This window comes from Lactuca serriola, chromosome 9, assembly GCF_051521515.1.
Source record: "Lactuca serriola cultivar US96UC23 chromosome 9, Lser_US96UC23_V15, whole genome shotgun sequence".
Taxonomy (NCBI): Eukaryota; Viridiplantae; Streptophyta; class Magnoliopsida; order Asterales; family Asteraceae; genus Lactuca; species Lactuca serriola.
The window spans coordinates 38,600,876-38,617,262 of NC_136416.1; the positions used below are offsets into that span (position 1 = coordinate 38,600,876).

General features: G+C 33.9%; 2 protein-coding genes across 2 annotated transcripts; one reads left to right on the forward strand and one right to left on the reverse strand.

Moving 5' to 3' along the window:
• Window positions 1–2,529: 2,529 nt before the first annotated feature.
• On the forward strand, window positions 2,530–5,621 carry LOC145076785 (wall-associated receptor kinase 2-like). The gene is made up of 3 exons (XM_079022575.1): window positions 2,530–3,434; window positions 3,786–3,959; window positions 4,333–5,621. Exons 1-3 carry the CDS (start codon window positions 2,558–2,560, stop codon window positions 5,469–5,471), a joined length of 2,190 nt encoding a protein of 729 aa, XP_078878701.1. The 5' UTR covers window positions 2,530–2,557; the 3' UTR covers window positions 5,472–5,621.
• Window positions 5,622–6,304: 683 nt separating this feature from the next.
• SLO2 (Pentatricopeptide repeat (PPR) superfamily protein) lies at window positions 6,305–8,675 on the reverse strand. Its single transcript, XM_079021288.1, has one exon. It carries the CDS (start codon window positions 8,524–8,526, stop codon window positions 6,412–6,414), a length of 2,115 nt encoding a protein of 704 aa, XP_078877414.1. The 5' UTR covers window positions 8,527–8,675; the 3' UTR covers window positions 6,305–6,411.
• Between the last annotated feature and the right edge of the window lie 7,712 nt (window positions 8,676–16,387).

Here is a 16,387-nt window from a genome sequence, read left to right on the forward strand (position 1 = left end):
AGGTAAAACTTGACTTTATGCCTCTAAACTACAAAAAAATAATATTATGGACATTTTAAAACAAAACTTGATAGTTGGTTGGGATATACTGACATTTTCCTAAGGGTATTCTGTAGGCAATTCTAAGTATGAAGACTCTATTTTCATGAAAATGATGGAATACAAGATAGTAGGTCTATTACAAAGGGGGTTCATGGTGACTGAGAAAGGTGAATGATGACCTAATTTTCTCGTTTATTTCACATTGAAATGTCGTGGTTTATTGAGATATTTCTACATTCCTATGGTAGCATCGCTAGAAGCTCCACCACTTAATCTCATGGAGAAGTAACAATGAAATGGTTATACTTTTTATTTAAGGGATACGTGGCCGTCTGACTTCATAACACAACGCAAGCCATGATTTACATCAAATAGCCTATTTTGATGAACTTTTGGCTCATTTTTAATATAGTTTAACTCTCCTTCTTTATATTTAATGAAGATCAGTTTTTTATATCTTCAATTTTGTCCCTTGTTAGTTTTGTAACCCCTAATTTTTGTTTCTCTTTTATGTAGATGTATACCATATCTCCATAGGTGGAACCATGTTGAATGTCAACGTATCATGTGTTAACGTTTTTACTTTATGTTTTCTTATTTTAGTAGGTTTATTGCTCATGTTATTATGCATTGTTATCATATTTCTATATGCTAGTTTTATGTGTTGTTGGGTTTATACTTGTCTATGCGACCAAATGTTTGATATATCTTTAATGCAAATTAAGATTGCATCTGGAGAATTTGTATAGGATGCCCAAAAAGTGGTATAAGATCATCAAGTTTTTATTTGGAGTACATTTGGGGTTTCTTATTTCAAAGGTTTGCTAATTTATGATCCACACTAAGTATTTGATATAATGTCTAATTCTTCCAAGGGTAAAAATTTTGCAACTAGATGTTCATCATCGATCCATCAACGATAGTGATTTTAACTTCATCGTTAATGGAAAATTATTTGGTTATTAAAGCTTCTATAAAATCTCGATTTTGATCATGATCTATGGTGTAAGGCTTCACTGGGACCCATATTTTGAATTTAATTTTCGATTTAGATATTTGGAATATGATTGTTTTCTTCAAACCCTTGAAAAGTTCAAAGTAAATCACTTCCAAGGTTGTTTCAATAGCCCCTCCTAACTAAAGTAGATATAAAGAACAACATAATAAGTTTTCTAGTTTGTAACTCTTATAGGTGGGAGGGAATGGTAACACTTTTAGTGGGTGTTTGAGATTTCGTTTAAAAACAAATTATTGACTTTTGGAAAAGTCAATATAAGTTAAAAAAAAGTGTTTGACAATATGAAATGGACTTTTAAAATAACTTTCATTAACTCTTTAAAAAAATAGATTTCAATAAGCTATAATTTTTAATTTTTCAAAACTCCTTATAGCTTTTTGGGTTGTAAAAGTCAAATAGCCCTTAAAATATATATAAGTTAAGACAAATAATTTTTAAAAAACAATTTATTGACTTATTGACTTTTTCCACCTTAAAAGCTAATCCATATACTTTTAAAAAAAACTAATTTACCAAGTCAATAAGTCATTTTTGCCTAAAAGTCATTTTTAAGATTCAAAATGAAATCCCAAATACCCTCTTAACACATTGTCATGTATGATTTTTTTAGTTTTTTTTGAAACCATATAATCTTAAAATGTCCAACACAAAAAAGGTAGGGAGTAGTAATGTACTAATTTAATAGGTTTGATTTTGAAAATTTTGAAAAAAGGAAGAAGATAAAAGTAAAGAAAACTACCAAATAGCAATCGGACCTCTCCACTTTCTCCCAACGAACCCCACTCCCCAAAGCCTTAAAAGCATGTTTTAAACGATAGTATGTTTACCGAGTAATGACCATTATGACTGCATAGAAAATTTGTTCTAGATGATCATTTACAGCCTTAATCAATTAATCTATTCGAATTAGATCATTAGAATCAATTCATGTATGGGTTGAATTTTGATGTGATCGATCCTTTACGACTAATGGAAAGATACTGGTGGTTTCCTATGATAACGACACTCTCCTTTAGTGATCACCGGTCAATGATGTCCTTAAACTATACTATGATATATGAGTCCTTTATACTATCTATATACTATTTTAGTAATGATAAAATAAATAATTGAATGTGTTGAATAAAAAATATGGTCAATGCGTAGCGGACAAATATTAAATAGCAACCTTTAGGTTTTAAAAAACAATAAAATGTTGAAATTTCGTAACATGTTTTAAAATAAGATTTTTTTTCCCACGATTTGTGTGATAATTAAGGATTAAGGAGACCTCTTTTGTTGGTTTAGTCTAGAAAGAATAAAAATGGTTTCACAGTAGGAAGTCCATTTCATACTGTTTTTACAATTAGAGTCCATTACTATTCACCCAATGTGTATTTCCAAAGAAGCTTCGATCATACTCCTTTGCATGCATGCTCTATATAACATGCATGCTACAATAAATCGTACCAAAACACTCGCATAAAACTTGAATACTCAAAAACAAGAAACAGAAACATGCTTCTTCTTTTAACCCTTGTTTTGACCTTGATGTCGTTGTCTGAAGGCAATTTTGCAAGTGCCACCGCTATAACCATGAGCAACATAGCAAGGCCAGGCTGCCTTACACAGTGCGGGAACTTGACAGTTCAGTACCCTTTCGGCATAGGCAAAGGCTGTTCTTTGGACGAGTCATTTGATCTGACCTGCAACTTGACTTATAAACCCCCGAAGCTTTTTATAGGGTCAGGGAACATTGAAATCTACAGCATATCAGATTCCGAGATGAGAATTTACAATCGGGTTGCTTACAAGTGCTACAATGCATCTGGGAATGTAACTGATGAACTTGATGCGTGGACCAACTTGGAGAACACCCCTTTCACTTTTTCACAGAAGAACAAGTTCACTGTCATTGGATGCGATGATTTTGCTTTGATCGGAGGAACAACTGGAGCCGAGTTCACTAGTGGTTGTTTGGGAGCATGCAGCAACGCAAATGACGTCCCTGATGATGGGTACTGCTCCGGAATTGGCTGTTGCCAGACAGCAATACCAAAGGGTCTCAAATTTTACCAAACTACAGTCCTGACCATTGATAACCATACAGCAGTTCAGTCGTTCAATCCTTGTGGTTTAGCATTTCTTGGTGAGGAAGACAGCTTTCAGTTTGGTGGTGCACGGGATTTGTATAATGCTACAGAGTTTTACGATAGGACAATTGCAAGTGTCCCGGTGGTGGTCGATTGGGTGATTGGAGGCAACTCGAGTTGCGCACAGGCTAATACTGAATGCAAGGGAAATAGCTTCTGTAGTGATGCAGATATTGGTGGGTATCGTTGCAGCTGCAACAAAGGTTACGAGGGCAATCCTTATCTTGATCCAGGATGCCAAGGTCAGATTTTCAATTTCAAAATTAAACTCTATATCCACTAAACTCCAACTTGGAATACCACTATGATTGGACTTAATCCATTGATGAATGCCAACTATACATTGTGATACTCTTATTGGACACTAGTTTCTAATGAATGTCAATATTACTGAAGGCCTCTTCAAATACAGAAGCAAGTGTAATTAAACACAATCACACTTTTAGCGGGATGAGAAAAATGACTTAATTAATCGCCAATGAATGAATATAATGTGTTTTCATTTCTAGTATATTATTATAAATATCATCAAGAATATGTCATTTTCTATATCTCTTTGTTTTAATGTGTGAATTTCTTTACATATTTTCCAGACATCGATGAGTGTAGGGATAAAAACAACTTCCCCTGTTATGGCCATTGCGATAATACTCCAGGGAGTTACAACTGTACATGTTTGCCAGGACACACTGGTGATGCAAGAACAGCAGATGGCTGTCGACCTGTTGCTAAAAATTCAAAATTCCCAGCTATGGTATTTTGCTTAGGTATACTTCGAACTCACATGATGTGTGTTATGTATTATTTCATACTATAATAATGTACAGCATAATATATAACTATAGCAACCAATTTTTTTGACCCAGCAAGGTTGAATTGGGAACCAATCAACCAGGAGTCCTTTTATCTGTATTAACAAATGCTTCTTTTAACCATATGCTTTTATTGTTAGTGTATATAGTCTCCTGTAGCCCATTCGAATTTTGTATAGCCCATTTGCAGCTGGCCCATCTCATTGTATTTGTATATTTATATTTCCTTGACTGATTATTTTACTTTTGTAAGATGTCTCGTTCTTTGGAGTTCCGGTTTAACATAACAACTATTAACCAGAGAATTTTTCCGTTTATTCACATGTAGCTCTGGTGTTTGGCTTCGTGGCCATGTTATCTGGGATAACTGGGATTTGCTTAGGCATAAGAAAGAGGAAAATGATCAAGCTACGAGAAAAGTTTTTTGAGCAAAATGGTGGTGTGTTTCTGAAACAAAAGCTCAAGGCACCCGGGGCTAGTGACAACGTGACTATATTTAGTACTCAACAGCTCAGAAAAGCAACTGATAACTATTCCGAGGAGCGGATTGTTGGGCGAGGTGGTTATGGTGTAGTGTATAAAGGAATCTTGCAGGATGAACGTGTTGTTGCAATAAAGAAGTCTAAACTAGTGGATGGGACCCAAGCAGAGCAATTCATCAATGAAGTCTTGATCCTTACACAAGTCATCCATAGAAATGTGGTTAAGCTGTTAGGCTTTTGTTTGGAAGAGGAGGTACCAATACTAGTTTATGAGTTCATATCGAATAACACCCTTTTCTATCACATTCATCATGGATCAGGTGGAGTGAGTTCGTTATCATGGGAGAATAGATTGAGAGTTGCTGCTGAAGCTGCATCTGCACTTGCATACCTTCATTCACAAGCTACAATGCCTATCATACATAGAGATGTCAAGTCTGCCAATATATTATTAGATGAAAATTACACCACAAAAATATCCGATTTTGGTGCTTCAAGATTGGTCCCTTTAGATCATGATCAAGTCACTACTCTTGTTCAGGGTACAGTTGGGTACTTGGATCCTCAATATTTCCACACAAGCCAATTAACTGACAAGAGTGATGTGTATAGCTTTGGTGTGGTCCTTGCGGAACTTATAACTGGGAAAAAACCCCTTTCTCCAGATAGAATTAATGTGGAAAAAAATTTAGCAACACACTTTCTCAATTCAGTGAAAGAAAACCGTTTCCTTCAGATTGTTGAACCGAGAGTACTACGCGAAGCGACTGTTGAGCAGTTACAAGCAGTACGTGAGCTCACAAGGAGATGCCTTCACTTAGTAGGAGAAAGTAGACCTACTATGAAAGAGGTGGCAATGATGCTAGAGGGTTTTAGGAAGTTCACAACTCATCCTTGGGTTCATCAAGAAACAAGTGAATCGAGAAGCTTAATCCTAGAAGTCGAGCAATCTGATGTTTATGGTGTCCTGCAAAATCGCATGTAGTCCTAATGAGTGTGATCAATCATACTTAGGTATGTACGAGATGACGTTTTATGAAAACAAACCACGCTACATTAATTTGCATGGTGCTTGTTATAGTCTCAGGTGTTCGATATCACCATGATTTCTTTAAAAAGTTTTATTAGCATTCCAATTTTTTGTCTTTGTTATAAAATGTGACGTTTGGAACACACAAATCACCCACAAAGAACACAAGAAAATGAGTGGAAACCAAAAAACGAGAAAACTACAAGACACTATTATTATTACTTGTAAATTTTAGAATGTGAAAGTATATAAAAGGCTAAAATCACCATTGAGGAGAAGAATGAAAAAAACAGATGAAGGAATAGATAAAAAAATTCTAAATGTGGTCTTACAAAGATTCATAACCATACTTCATAATCCCTAATAAGTAGGAAAGCTTCATAATAGATACATAACTTGAAAGTCAAGAAAATAACTCCTCATAGATGGGTTTTTTGGCTCTTACATAAAAACTAAAACATGTAACAACAAGAAGAAAAAGGTATATGCAACAAGGTCTAATGCAACACTTCCAAAAACGTTGGATGTTTAGCAACAACATATTGTAATGGATAATTAGAGTGCGTTTGGTTGTGGAAAATTTCTAGCTTTCTAGGAAAATTTTCCAAGAAAAACGGAAATTTTGAAAACGCATTTGGTTCGTTCATATTTCTAAAATTTTCAAGAAAATGAAAATTTTCAGTTTTTTAAATTGTATGTAAATTAGAAAAGTGATTTTTACAGTTTTCAAAAGTTTTCCAAATTTCTAAGATGGAAAATGAAAACTTCACCGGTTCAAACCATACGCATTTTCTAAAATTTTCATTGAAAATTAAAAATGAAAAACTCAACTCTAACATAAATATGTGAAAAACATACACGTCGCTGGCAAAATAACTCTTTTACATAAAAAATGCTAATCTATCATTTGGAAATTGTCAAGTTCCTGGGATTCGTTTAGATCTAAACACCCTTCCTCATTTGCCTCAAGATCATAAACATCAGGAACATATCCAAACAGCTTCATTACATCCGTAAGTCCTCTCAACACCAAATAAATTTGTTTCTTTCGAATCTGTCGTCTATCTTTCACCATAAAAACATGAAATTTCCCCTCAACTTCAATCCAACTACACCCCGGCTGTTTCACCACCCCTTTTTCCTTCATAACCTTTCTCACTCGTTTCACATCCCCCCAATTCCCCCTTTCCGCATACATATTCGAAAGCAAAACATACACACCCGAATTCTTCCCATCTATTTCCATCAACTTTTCAGCCACCTCCTTCCCTAACTCAATGTTCCCATGAACTTTACAGCCACCAAGCAAAGCCGCCCACACAACCGCATCCGGTGGGACCCGCATCGTGTCAATCAAATTCTTCGCTTCATCAAGAAAACCCGCCCGCCCAAGTAAATCAACCATACACGCGTAATGATCCGTCATTGGTTCAATCCCGTATTCCGACCTCATTTTATTGAAATACCCGCGACCCGCATCCACCAACCCGCCATGGCTACATGCGGATAGTACTCCAATCATCGTGACATGATCCGGTTTCTCGCCCGATTCCAACATCTCGTTGAAAAATTCAAGCGCTTCCGACCCGTATCCGTTTTGAGCTAACCCGATTATGATTGCGTTCCATGACACCCAATCTTTATGAACCATTTTTCTAAAGACCCGTTTTCCATCTTCTACGGATCCACATTTCACATACATATCTATGAGAGAATTTCCCACAAAGATATCGCTTTCGGGTCCAGATTCGAATTTAAACCCGTGTTTTAAAACATGGGTATGCGATTGTTGTCCGAGTCTTAAATCTGCAAGATTTGCACATGCGCTTAGAAGATTCCCGAATGTGTAATGTGTTGGAAAGACGCCTTCTTGTTTTAATTGAAGGAAGAGTCCTAAAGCAGTTTCATTGTCTCCATTTTGTGTATACCCTGCAATCAATGCGTTCCATGATACGATATTTCTATCTGCCATACTTATAAACATGGATCTTGCAGTTTCAAGATTTGCTGACTTGGCATACCCGCTAACAATTGAGGTTTCTGATATGATGTTTTTGGATGGGATTGTGTCAAAAATCCATCTTGCTTCTGAAATTCTACCGCATTTTGCATACATATCAACTAATGTGTTGCATATGACAAGATCTTTTGTGAGTTTGTTGGATTTTATAACTTGATTGTGGATTTCACGTCCCAGATTCAAGTTTGCTAAGGTTGCACATGCGCTTATCAGGCTGGCTAATGTAACCTCATCTGGTTGAATCTTTGAGTTCATCATGTTTGTGAAGACATGAAGAGCTTCAGAAGGTGGACCATTTTGCTCATAACATGTGATCAAGCTGTTCCAAGAAACTACATTACGTGAAGTCATGAAGTCGAAGACTTTTTGAGCAGAATCTACACTTCCACATTTGGAATACATGTCTATAAGAGCACTACCCATGTACACATTTCGTTCGTATGGAGATTTATGAATAGAAGCATGGATCTGAGTACCCATTTTTATATTCCTCAAACCCGCACATGAACTAAGAGCACTTCCATATGAATATTGGTTGAGTACAAAATCTTGAGAATGCATCTGTACAAAGAATTCAACTGATTCATCGAATCTATCGTGTTGAGCAAACCCAGAAACCATGGAGTTCCAAGAACACTGGTCAGTCACAGGCATTTGATCGAACACCTTATTTGCTTCATCTAAAAGACCTGCATTTGTTAAGGTGGATAAAACCGCATTCCAAGAGAATATGTTTCTCTCAGGCATTTGATCGAACACCTTATACGCATCATCCACAAAACCAGATTTCCCATAAACATCAATTAGCCTGTTGAGGATGAATGTTTCGGAGTGAAATCTCGACTTGATAATCCGGGCATGTATGTGCTGGGTTTGTTTTGTCGATGATTTTGATTTAAGGCATAGGTCCAAGAGGTTTGCGAGGAGTGATGAGTTAAGGAGATGGAGGTCGTTGGCGATATGTTGCTTACCCAATACATATTTTGCCATTCCATAGAATATAAATGAAGTGTATGTACAAATGCTAGAAGCGCTTCCCCTGATGTTGCGATTCGAAGAAGATCGAACTTTGACTATGGGGTGTTTGGGGTATCTATTAAGTGGGAAAAAAGTCAGGTTTCTGACTTTTTCAAAAAGTGAGTTTTCTTCTATAAAAACAAAACATCTTTTCTCTTTATCTTTTCCCAAAAGTCTTTTGCCCTCTCAAAAAAATACCCCAAACATTCCCTATGTTTTGACCATGCGGTGAAAATTCTTTCCCTTTATTTAAAGAGGGATAATTGCATAAAAGCCGATAAGTTGATATTGTGTATTTATTTTATACTTTACCTTAAAGGGAATAGATTTTCTTTTAAGTTTTTGTTCAAAATTCATCAAAAGTTCTTTTAAATACGGCTAATAATCGATTTGCCTTTTTCTTCGAATAATAAAAAAAGTATTTAAAATATAATTCATTCATATATTTTAATCTTAAATATTTTTATTTGTGTTATATTACTTGATAAAACTTATAAAAATAAAAAAGATATTTAAAATATAATTCATTCATATATTTTGCATCAAGTATTATCGATCAAAAAGAAAAATATTTAAAATCAAATTTGAAAAATAAATACTTCAAAAGTCAAACATGGACAATTAGGCCCGAGATAGTAATAAAAAACAAATTACTAAAATCGTTCATATGATTCGATTAAAATTACATGTTTTGTCCCTAATTTTTATTTTGCATTTGAAACATCCCTATAGTTTCTTTTTGTTACGATTTTCGTCCTTAATATATATATAAAAAAGACTATTATACCATTTACATTATATATATATATATATATATATATATATATATATATATATATTAAAGTTATCCCTCCTTAGCTACAGTACCTGACTCGGGGTACTGTTGATGAGGTTTTACCTGGGTTAGTCACCCAACCATGGTCACCGCTTCAGCTATCTTTTCTTCTCTTTCGTTACAACGTCTCTACATTCTTCGTCTCAGATAAAAGGGTCTCTCCACCACCGCTTCCTTCTTCCATTACCCTACATTCGGTCCCTTCTCCCTTTTGTTCTTCGTTTGTATTTTACCCAGACTCGAGAGGAAACACTTTCCACAAACACGACTATCAACCATCGACTTCCGTCCGTCACACCTCTTCTCCACTGCCTTGACTTCCCTTTTTTTGTGTGTGTGAAGAACTGAAAATTTGTAGGAATCCTTTTGATTCAGTTTCAGGAGTGTTCTTCTTGGAATCTGTTGAAGGGGAATCTAAAAGGTGTATATGGAGGTTGACTTTGCTTCATAATTCTTTTTTGCAGGTTTTCCGTTTTCGATAAGGGCTTTCTTCTGAGGTATACACTTATTGTAAAATAGAGTCAAAAGAACATCCTCCTCTAGAGATTTTTGGCTATAGTTCGACCAGGAGGTAAACATAATATTCACAAACAATTTGTATTTGATTTGATAAATAGATCTGCTTTCCACCTTCAATAATTCACATTTGGCTAAATTATGTGGTTTTGCACCATAGGTGTTTGCTGAAATGATCGACCATTATTGCGTCTGTATGCCCAGTATTGTCATCCTCTTGTCATCCTCTGCTCTTTCTTTCATTCGTTTCCAAATTTTTAGAGTATGGTTTCCGTTTTTTTTCCAGTAGATTTGTCGTCGTTTGGTTTGAATTCCGGATTAGCATATGTTGTTTGTGTTTTGTATTTGTGTTTTATTGTATTTTTAATATCGAATTTCTGTTTCTACTACCTTTCGTTTTGGCTTTTGTATGATGCTTCCGGATATGTGTAACATCATCGATTATCTGTTGTGTGTGATGTTTACATGTGACCTCCTTTATTGGCACCACCGACGCACCACCGACAACGACTCACTCGCCCAATAATCTTTCACCTTTACCACACCTTCTCATTGGGGATTGTGGTGTATGATATTTGTTCTATAACGCCAATTCAAGACTAATAATACAAGGGATTGGATTATAAGATTGCACCCTGCGTTACGATTTTGGCTTCGACAAAACAGAAGGAACACAGTTCATGTGTGTATTAGACATATTTCAAAGGTAAGTCTTATTTCTGTAACCATCATTACCAATTTTATATATAGGTGGTCCTTCAATTTGAATTGTTTTATCCGCCACAAAATTAGTTGTTTTTTATGCACACTAGGTGTTTGATTAATTGCTTGAGCCAAAATACATATTATTATGCTCTTGTACCAGGTACGGTAGGTTTCATCGTGTTATTTTTGAAAAATAACTAATAATTATGTTTTGAAGATGTTGTATATATTGTTTTTGTCAAATTGATGCCTTCAAGGCTATATTAGTCATTGATTTTTTTTACAATTTTATGTGTATCCCGTATGTATTTTTTATCTGTTTCTGTACAAATGGATTTGTAAAAATAAGTTTTAAAAATTCCAAAAAAGAAATTCTCCAAAATCCAAAAATTTTAAAGAATACAAGTGGATTTGTAAAAATAAGTTTCTATTTCGTAAGAAAATATTTGGATTTTTTTTCCGAAAATGACATAATACTTGGAGTAAATTATTAAAAATGGGCCCCAATATTTCTTATTTTTACCGTGTTCAGTCTAAAATTGAAACATTTTCTGGTTTTGGTCCATGTAATGTTGAAATAAGGAGCAAAACTGAAAAAAAAAAAAAAGGTTTGAATCTTGAACTAAACATGTCAGAAAGCATAAGGCATGTTTCTATAGTTTATTCTAATGGATTATGTTTCTTTTTAGACAAAACTTTCTCGATTGGATATCGCGAGTAGAATAATTTGTTAAATGACCAAAATACCCTTTAATAAGTATAGGGTTTGTAAGGACAATTTGATTTGGGAGAATGGAATTTAATTCTGTATTCCATTCCTAGAAATGATGAAATCCTTCATATATGGATTTTGGCGGATTCCATCAGAATTGACTCAATTGAATTGTGTCAATTGGCAACCAAGAAATTGGAATATAGGATTCTATTCCATTGTGTTTTTCTCTATTAGATTTATATGGATTTCTGTTGATACGGATGTGTTTTGGCTCATGGATTGCAGCTTAGTCCAAGGTAATTAGAATTCAAGATTTTATTGCATGACATGTTTGGTTGCCAAAATATATTGAAACTTTGGAACCAAACATGTCACTTTTCCAATTCAATACAAAAATAGACTGGTAACTGATGGTTGCCAAAATGTATAGAATTTAGTTGCCAAAAGGTATAAATCTCAATTGTCAAATGTTTGAAACTTGAGAAATTTATACCCTCCTTTTGTTTTTCATTACTTTTTCTTGCGCGATATATGACAGGTACCTGATGGATATTCCCACACATTCCACCCATAAATTTCTCATGTCAAACACCTGGTGGCTGCAATTTGCAATGCATGTATTGTGAGCACAGTTTGTATAAAGCAATGCTATACTATCACTTTAATACATTGTAGAGCATACATCTGTAATTCATTCTTACTCACTTTGTGAGTTTTAACTGCAAATTATGAAATATAGTTACCACCTTCAATTAGATTACGAGTTTTTTCCTAGATGTTTGGCGTATTTATGAATCAGGTTTTCATTAAAATTCAGAAAACGGTTAGTTAGTACAAATAATTTCATCTTCTAACCCTCCCGACCCATGCGGAGCATGGGCCTCATCACTAGTTTATATTTAAAAAACTCTTAAAAATTATTAAAAGTATTTTATAAATTATTAAAAAGGTTGGGCTCCACACGTCCCCACCACCCCTGCTCCAAACCCCCAGTCCACCCATTCCACTCTATAACTTGAAGCTAGCGATTGTAGTTCAAGCATTCAAGATCTACCTATCCCCCTCTGAACTCCACCTTAAATCAACGATCTTCACCTCAACTCCCCATCAGAGCCTTCTCCTCCCGAAAGTCGCGACCACCATCAGCCATCATGTGAACAACACCTCCGGATGATTGTAACCCTAACACCTCTGGAAACTTGGAACTGTAAAGATGCTGGAAACCTGGAACCCTAACGCCTCCGGAAACCTACAATTGTAAAGCCACCAAATACCTGTAACCCCATTGTTCTTCTTCGCATTCTCACGTTCCCACCTAACCCCATTTCTTCTTGTTTCGTTGACCTCATCGATTTCACCTCGAAAAATCGTCTTCCATTGATTTCATCATCTGGAAAAATGGTCTTTGATTTATGGGATATCAGGTGAGGTGTTTCATTTTTGGATTAATCCCAATGTGTTTAATCCGACGACATCATCGGTTTCAAATACAACAATATTTAACTCCATTTGTTTTTCAATTTAATTTCTGGGATTTCATCATCGATTTTAGGTTAGGTTTACGTTTTAGGTTATGATTTTCATATTTGATTTTGATTTCCGTTTATGTTCTGATTTCAGGATTTGACTTTGGTTAGGTTTTGATTTTGGAATTTGATCTTGGTTTGGTTTTGGTTTATGGGTTTTGATATTGGTTTTAGTTTGATTTTGATTTGGTCAAGGTGGTGATCAATTGTGTTTGTAGGAAGTAATTGATAGTTATTGTCGGAGGTGAACATGGTGGTTGTTGGATGTAAATAGGGTGTGACCTGATGAAATCGATGATGTAGACAGACTAAATAGGCGGGTGGTGGTGTTGTCGAAATACATGGATGTGGCGGTGGTAACAGGATGGTTTCCTGGTTGTAGTGATTGGAGTGGGTGTATATGTCTATAAACGCCATCAGGAAAGGGGAATGGTGGTTATCGGAGGTGATGGGTGAGGAGTTAACAGGTGGTGGCTAGAGCTCATCGGTGGTGTTTTTCAGTAGTTGGTGGCTTTTTGATAGTAATAGGTGGTGGTGATGGTCATAGTGGGACCTATTATATTAATACATCTTTTAATAATTATATATCTTCCATTGGCTCATTCTTTTGGTTTTCATCCCTTTCATTTTTTTTACTTTTTCCATTTTAAACCCTTTTCTTTTATGTTATTTTGCTGTTGGCCCTTATTTTATAAAATAGCATTTTACACCCGTCTACTTTTTAAAATCCAATATTACCCATTGATTTTGCACTTTGTATATTGTCTCTTTCACCCTTTCATTTTCTAAGATTTTTGTGTTTTTTTTTCTTTCCGTAGTATTTAGTATGATTTTCTTATAATTACCATCCTTAACTTTGTAAAGTTTCACTTTGTCACCCTTAGCTTTAAACTTTGTAAAGTGTGTCTTCACTAATTAAGATTTATACTTTGTAAAATGTCGTTTTGACCCATTCAACTTTGAACTTTATATAATTTAATTTTCCTTATTAACTTCTATTCGTTAAATGAAAAAAAACTAATTTTTAACATGCTTTTTTTAATGTATAACTCAGTATAAATTAGAGGTTGTCAACCTAAAACATATATGTGTTTTTTATGTACGTATTGATATAAATTCGAGTTTGTCTACGTTTCGACATAACTTTTATTATTATTATTATTATTATTATTATTATTATTATTATTATTATTATCATCATCATTATTATTATTACTATTATTATTATTACTAGGTGTGAGACCCGTATGTTATACGAGTTTGATAAACAAAAATTAAATATAAAAGTTTAAACAAAAAATTTATTTAACTTTGAAATTTTAGATTTTAAATTTAAGTTTTAAAATTTGAATTAAAAGGAAACATATTAAATACTATATGAGTACTAATATTATAATTTATTGGTTATTTTCAATTATGGCAATTATTAATTGAGGTTTAAATATAATATATTAATTAAGAAAAGATAAAAATATAAGAAAATGACAAATGGAAAAAACATTTAATCAAAAATACCAAAAAATGACATGTGTCCAAATTAATGAGAGAGTGACATGTGGCAAAATTATTTTCATTTATTAGGGAGGATTATTATTATGTTTTCATGCTAATTTTTATATATTTCTCCTACATATCAATCGATCACATATAATAGGTTTTTTTATTGTTTGAACTTCCATGCGTTGTCTTAATAAAATAATCTTACTTGCTTATATATATATATATATATATATATATATATATATATATATATATATATATGTCGATATAAATTGAAGTTTCTTTACGTTTTGATGTAAATTTTGTGTACGCTTTTGTGATTATTTTTATATACGTTTCCTATGTATGATTTTAGTCGCATATAATACATTTTCATTCGACGGTATGAACTGGAGTTATTTAATGGTACTGACATTCTATATCAATCTACCAATATATGTAAGTGTCTAACTTTTAACAATACAATCATCAAAATTCAACTTAAACCTATTACAGCTGCTGCAAAGTGCGACGGGTAAATCTTAGTTAATAAATAATATCAAAAAAATAACAAAGTGAAAAAATAAATATAAAGAGTATTATAATCTTTTTTTATATTTATGAGGGACCAACAGTGCAACAAAATCAAATAGTAAGGACGGTCCAAGTGCAATATAAAAGTTAGGGACCAAATACGCAATTTTAACCAAAATACATGGACGATTTCAATAATTTGTTCATTAATAAACAATATATCTTGTTATTAAATAATTAAAATATAAAAAAGATATAATAATATGAAGCGATACTATTTTGTAATGGTGTGATTTAAATATGATTACAATTTAACACAACAATATTTTTGGTATATAACCATGTGTTCAATTCTTATGTGCACGATTATGCGGACACGCCATGGAAGCAAATTTATAATGATATTATATGATCAGCTGTGAAACCCGTATATTATACGGGTTGATTATAATAAACTTAAACATAATCATTAACCAATTTTTAAACTAAAATTTTAAAATAAATACAAACGAAATGACGAAGAAATAAGTAATTTAATCTAACGAATTTCCAAAGATTTTTTTGAATAAAACATTATATATATTATTGTTAACTTTACCGTCGTTGTCTAAAATTAATATTTTTAATTCATCAATGCTTTTAACTTATTAGTGAACAACGGTTAAAAACTACCCCACATTCATAACGTTTTTGGCTTAAAACTAATAAAGATTGTTGTTTTGGGTAGGGATGAAAATTCCACCCGACCCGGCGGGGAACCCAGTTGACCCGTCCCAATCGGGGACGGGTATTCCCCGCCAAAACGGGTACCGGGTATGGGGCTGGGGATCCCAATTATGCTAAAACCGGGGATGAGGTCGGGGTCGGGGCCGAGTATAACAATCCCTAACCCGCCCCGCCCCCACTTGATGACTATATATATATATATATATATATATATATATATATATATATATATATATATATATATATATATATATATATATCGATCATTTATTGAATTTAAATTACGTCCACTAAAATGAATTGATCTATATTAGACCATTAGAGATAGAGTCCATATACCAAATTATGTCCTCAATTCCAAGAGTTCATCAATTGTTACTTTGTTCGTCCATCTGTATACAAAATCGACACTTTTTGCTTTGATGCTTGTTAAACTTTATGATTGATGTAAACAGAATCTGTTTATGGCATATGGTTTTGATCACTTATTAAACTTGGTTTTTTTGTGTAAGTTGAGTTTATTATGTTGATAGATTGGGGATGAACCGGGGATGAGCTGGGGAAAAGCCCAAAATACAAAAGGGAGTGTGATTTGATTCCCCGCATTCGTCGGAGATGGGGACGAGGTTAGACACTTGGGGATGGGGACAGGGATGGTCAACCCCACCCCAAACCCGCCCGATTTCCATCCATAGTTTTGGGGATAAAATAAAAGGAAAAACATTTTGTTTTGTTAATGAGGCCTACTAACGGTAAGACTAGCTTATAGACAGTTTCCTTATACACCCCTTATAGATC

Bases quoted from the DNA above. Each gene is read 5' to 3' on its own strand.
- LOC145076785 (XM_079022575.1), top strand. From the start codon at position 2,558: ATGCTTCTTCTTTTAACCCTTGTTTTGACCTTGATGTCGTTGTCTGAA. The intron at 3,435-3,785 runs GTCAGATTTTCA...CATATTTTCCAG, and splicing joins TCTTGATCCAGGATGCCAAG to ACATCGATGAGTGTAGGGAT. The intron at 3,960-4,332 runs GTATACTTCGAA...ATTCACATGTAG, and splicing joins AGCTATGGTATTTTGCTTAG to CTCTGGTGTTTGGCTTCGTG.
- SLO2 (XM_079021288.1), bottom strand. From the start codon at position 8,526: ATGGCAAAATATGTATTGGGTAAGCAACATATCGCCAACGACCTCCAT.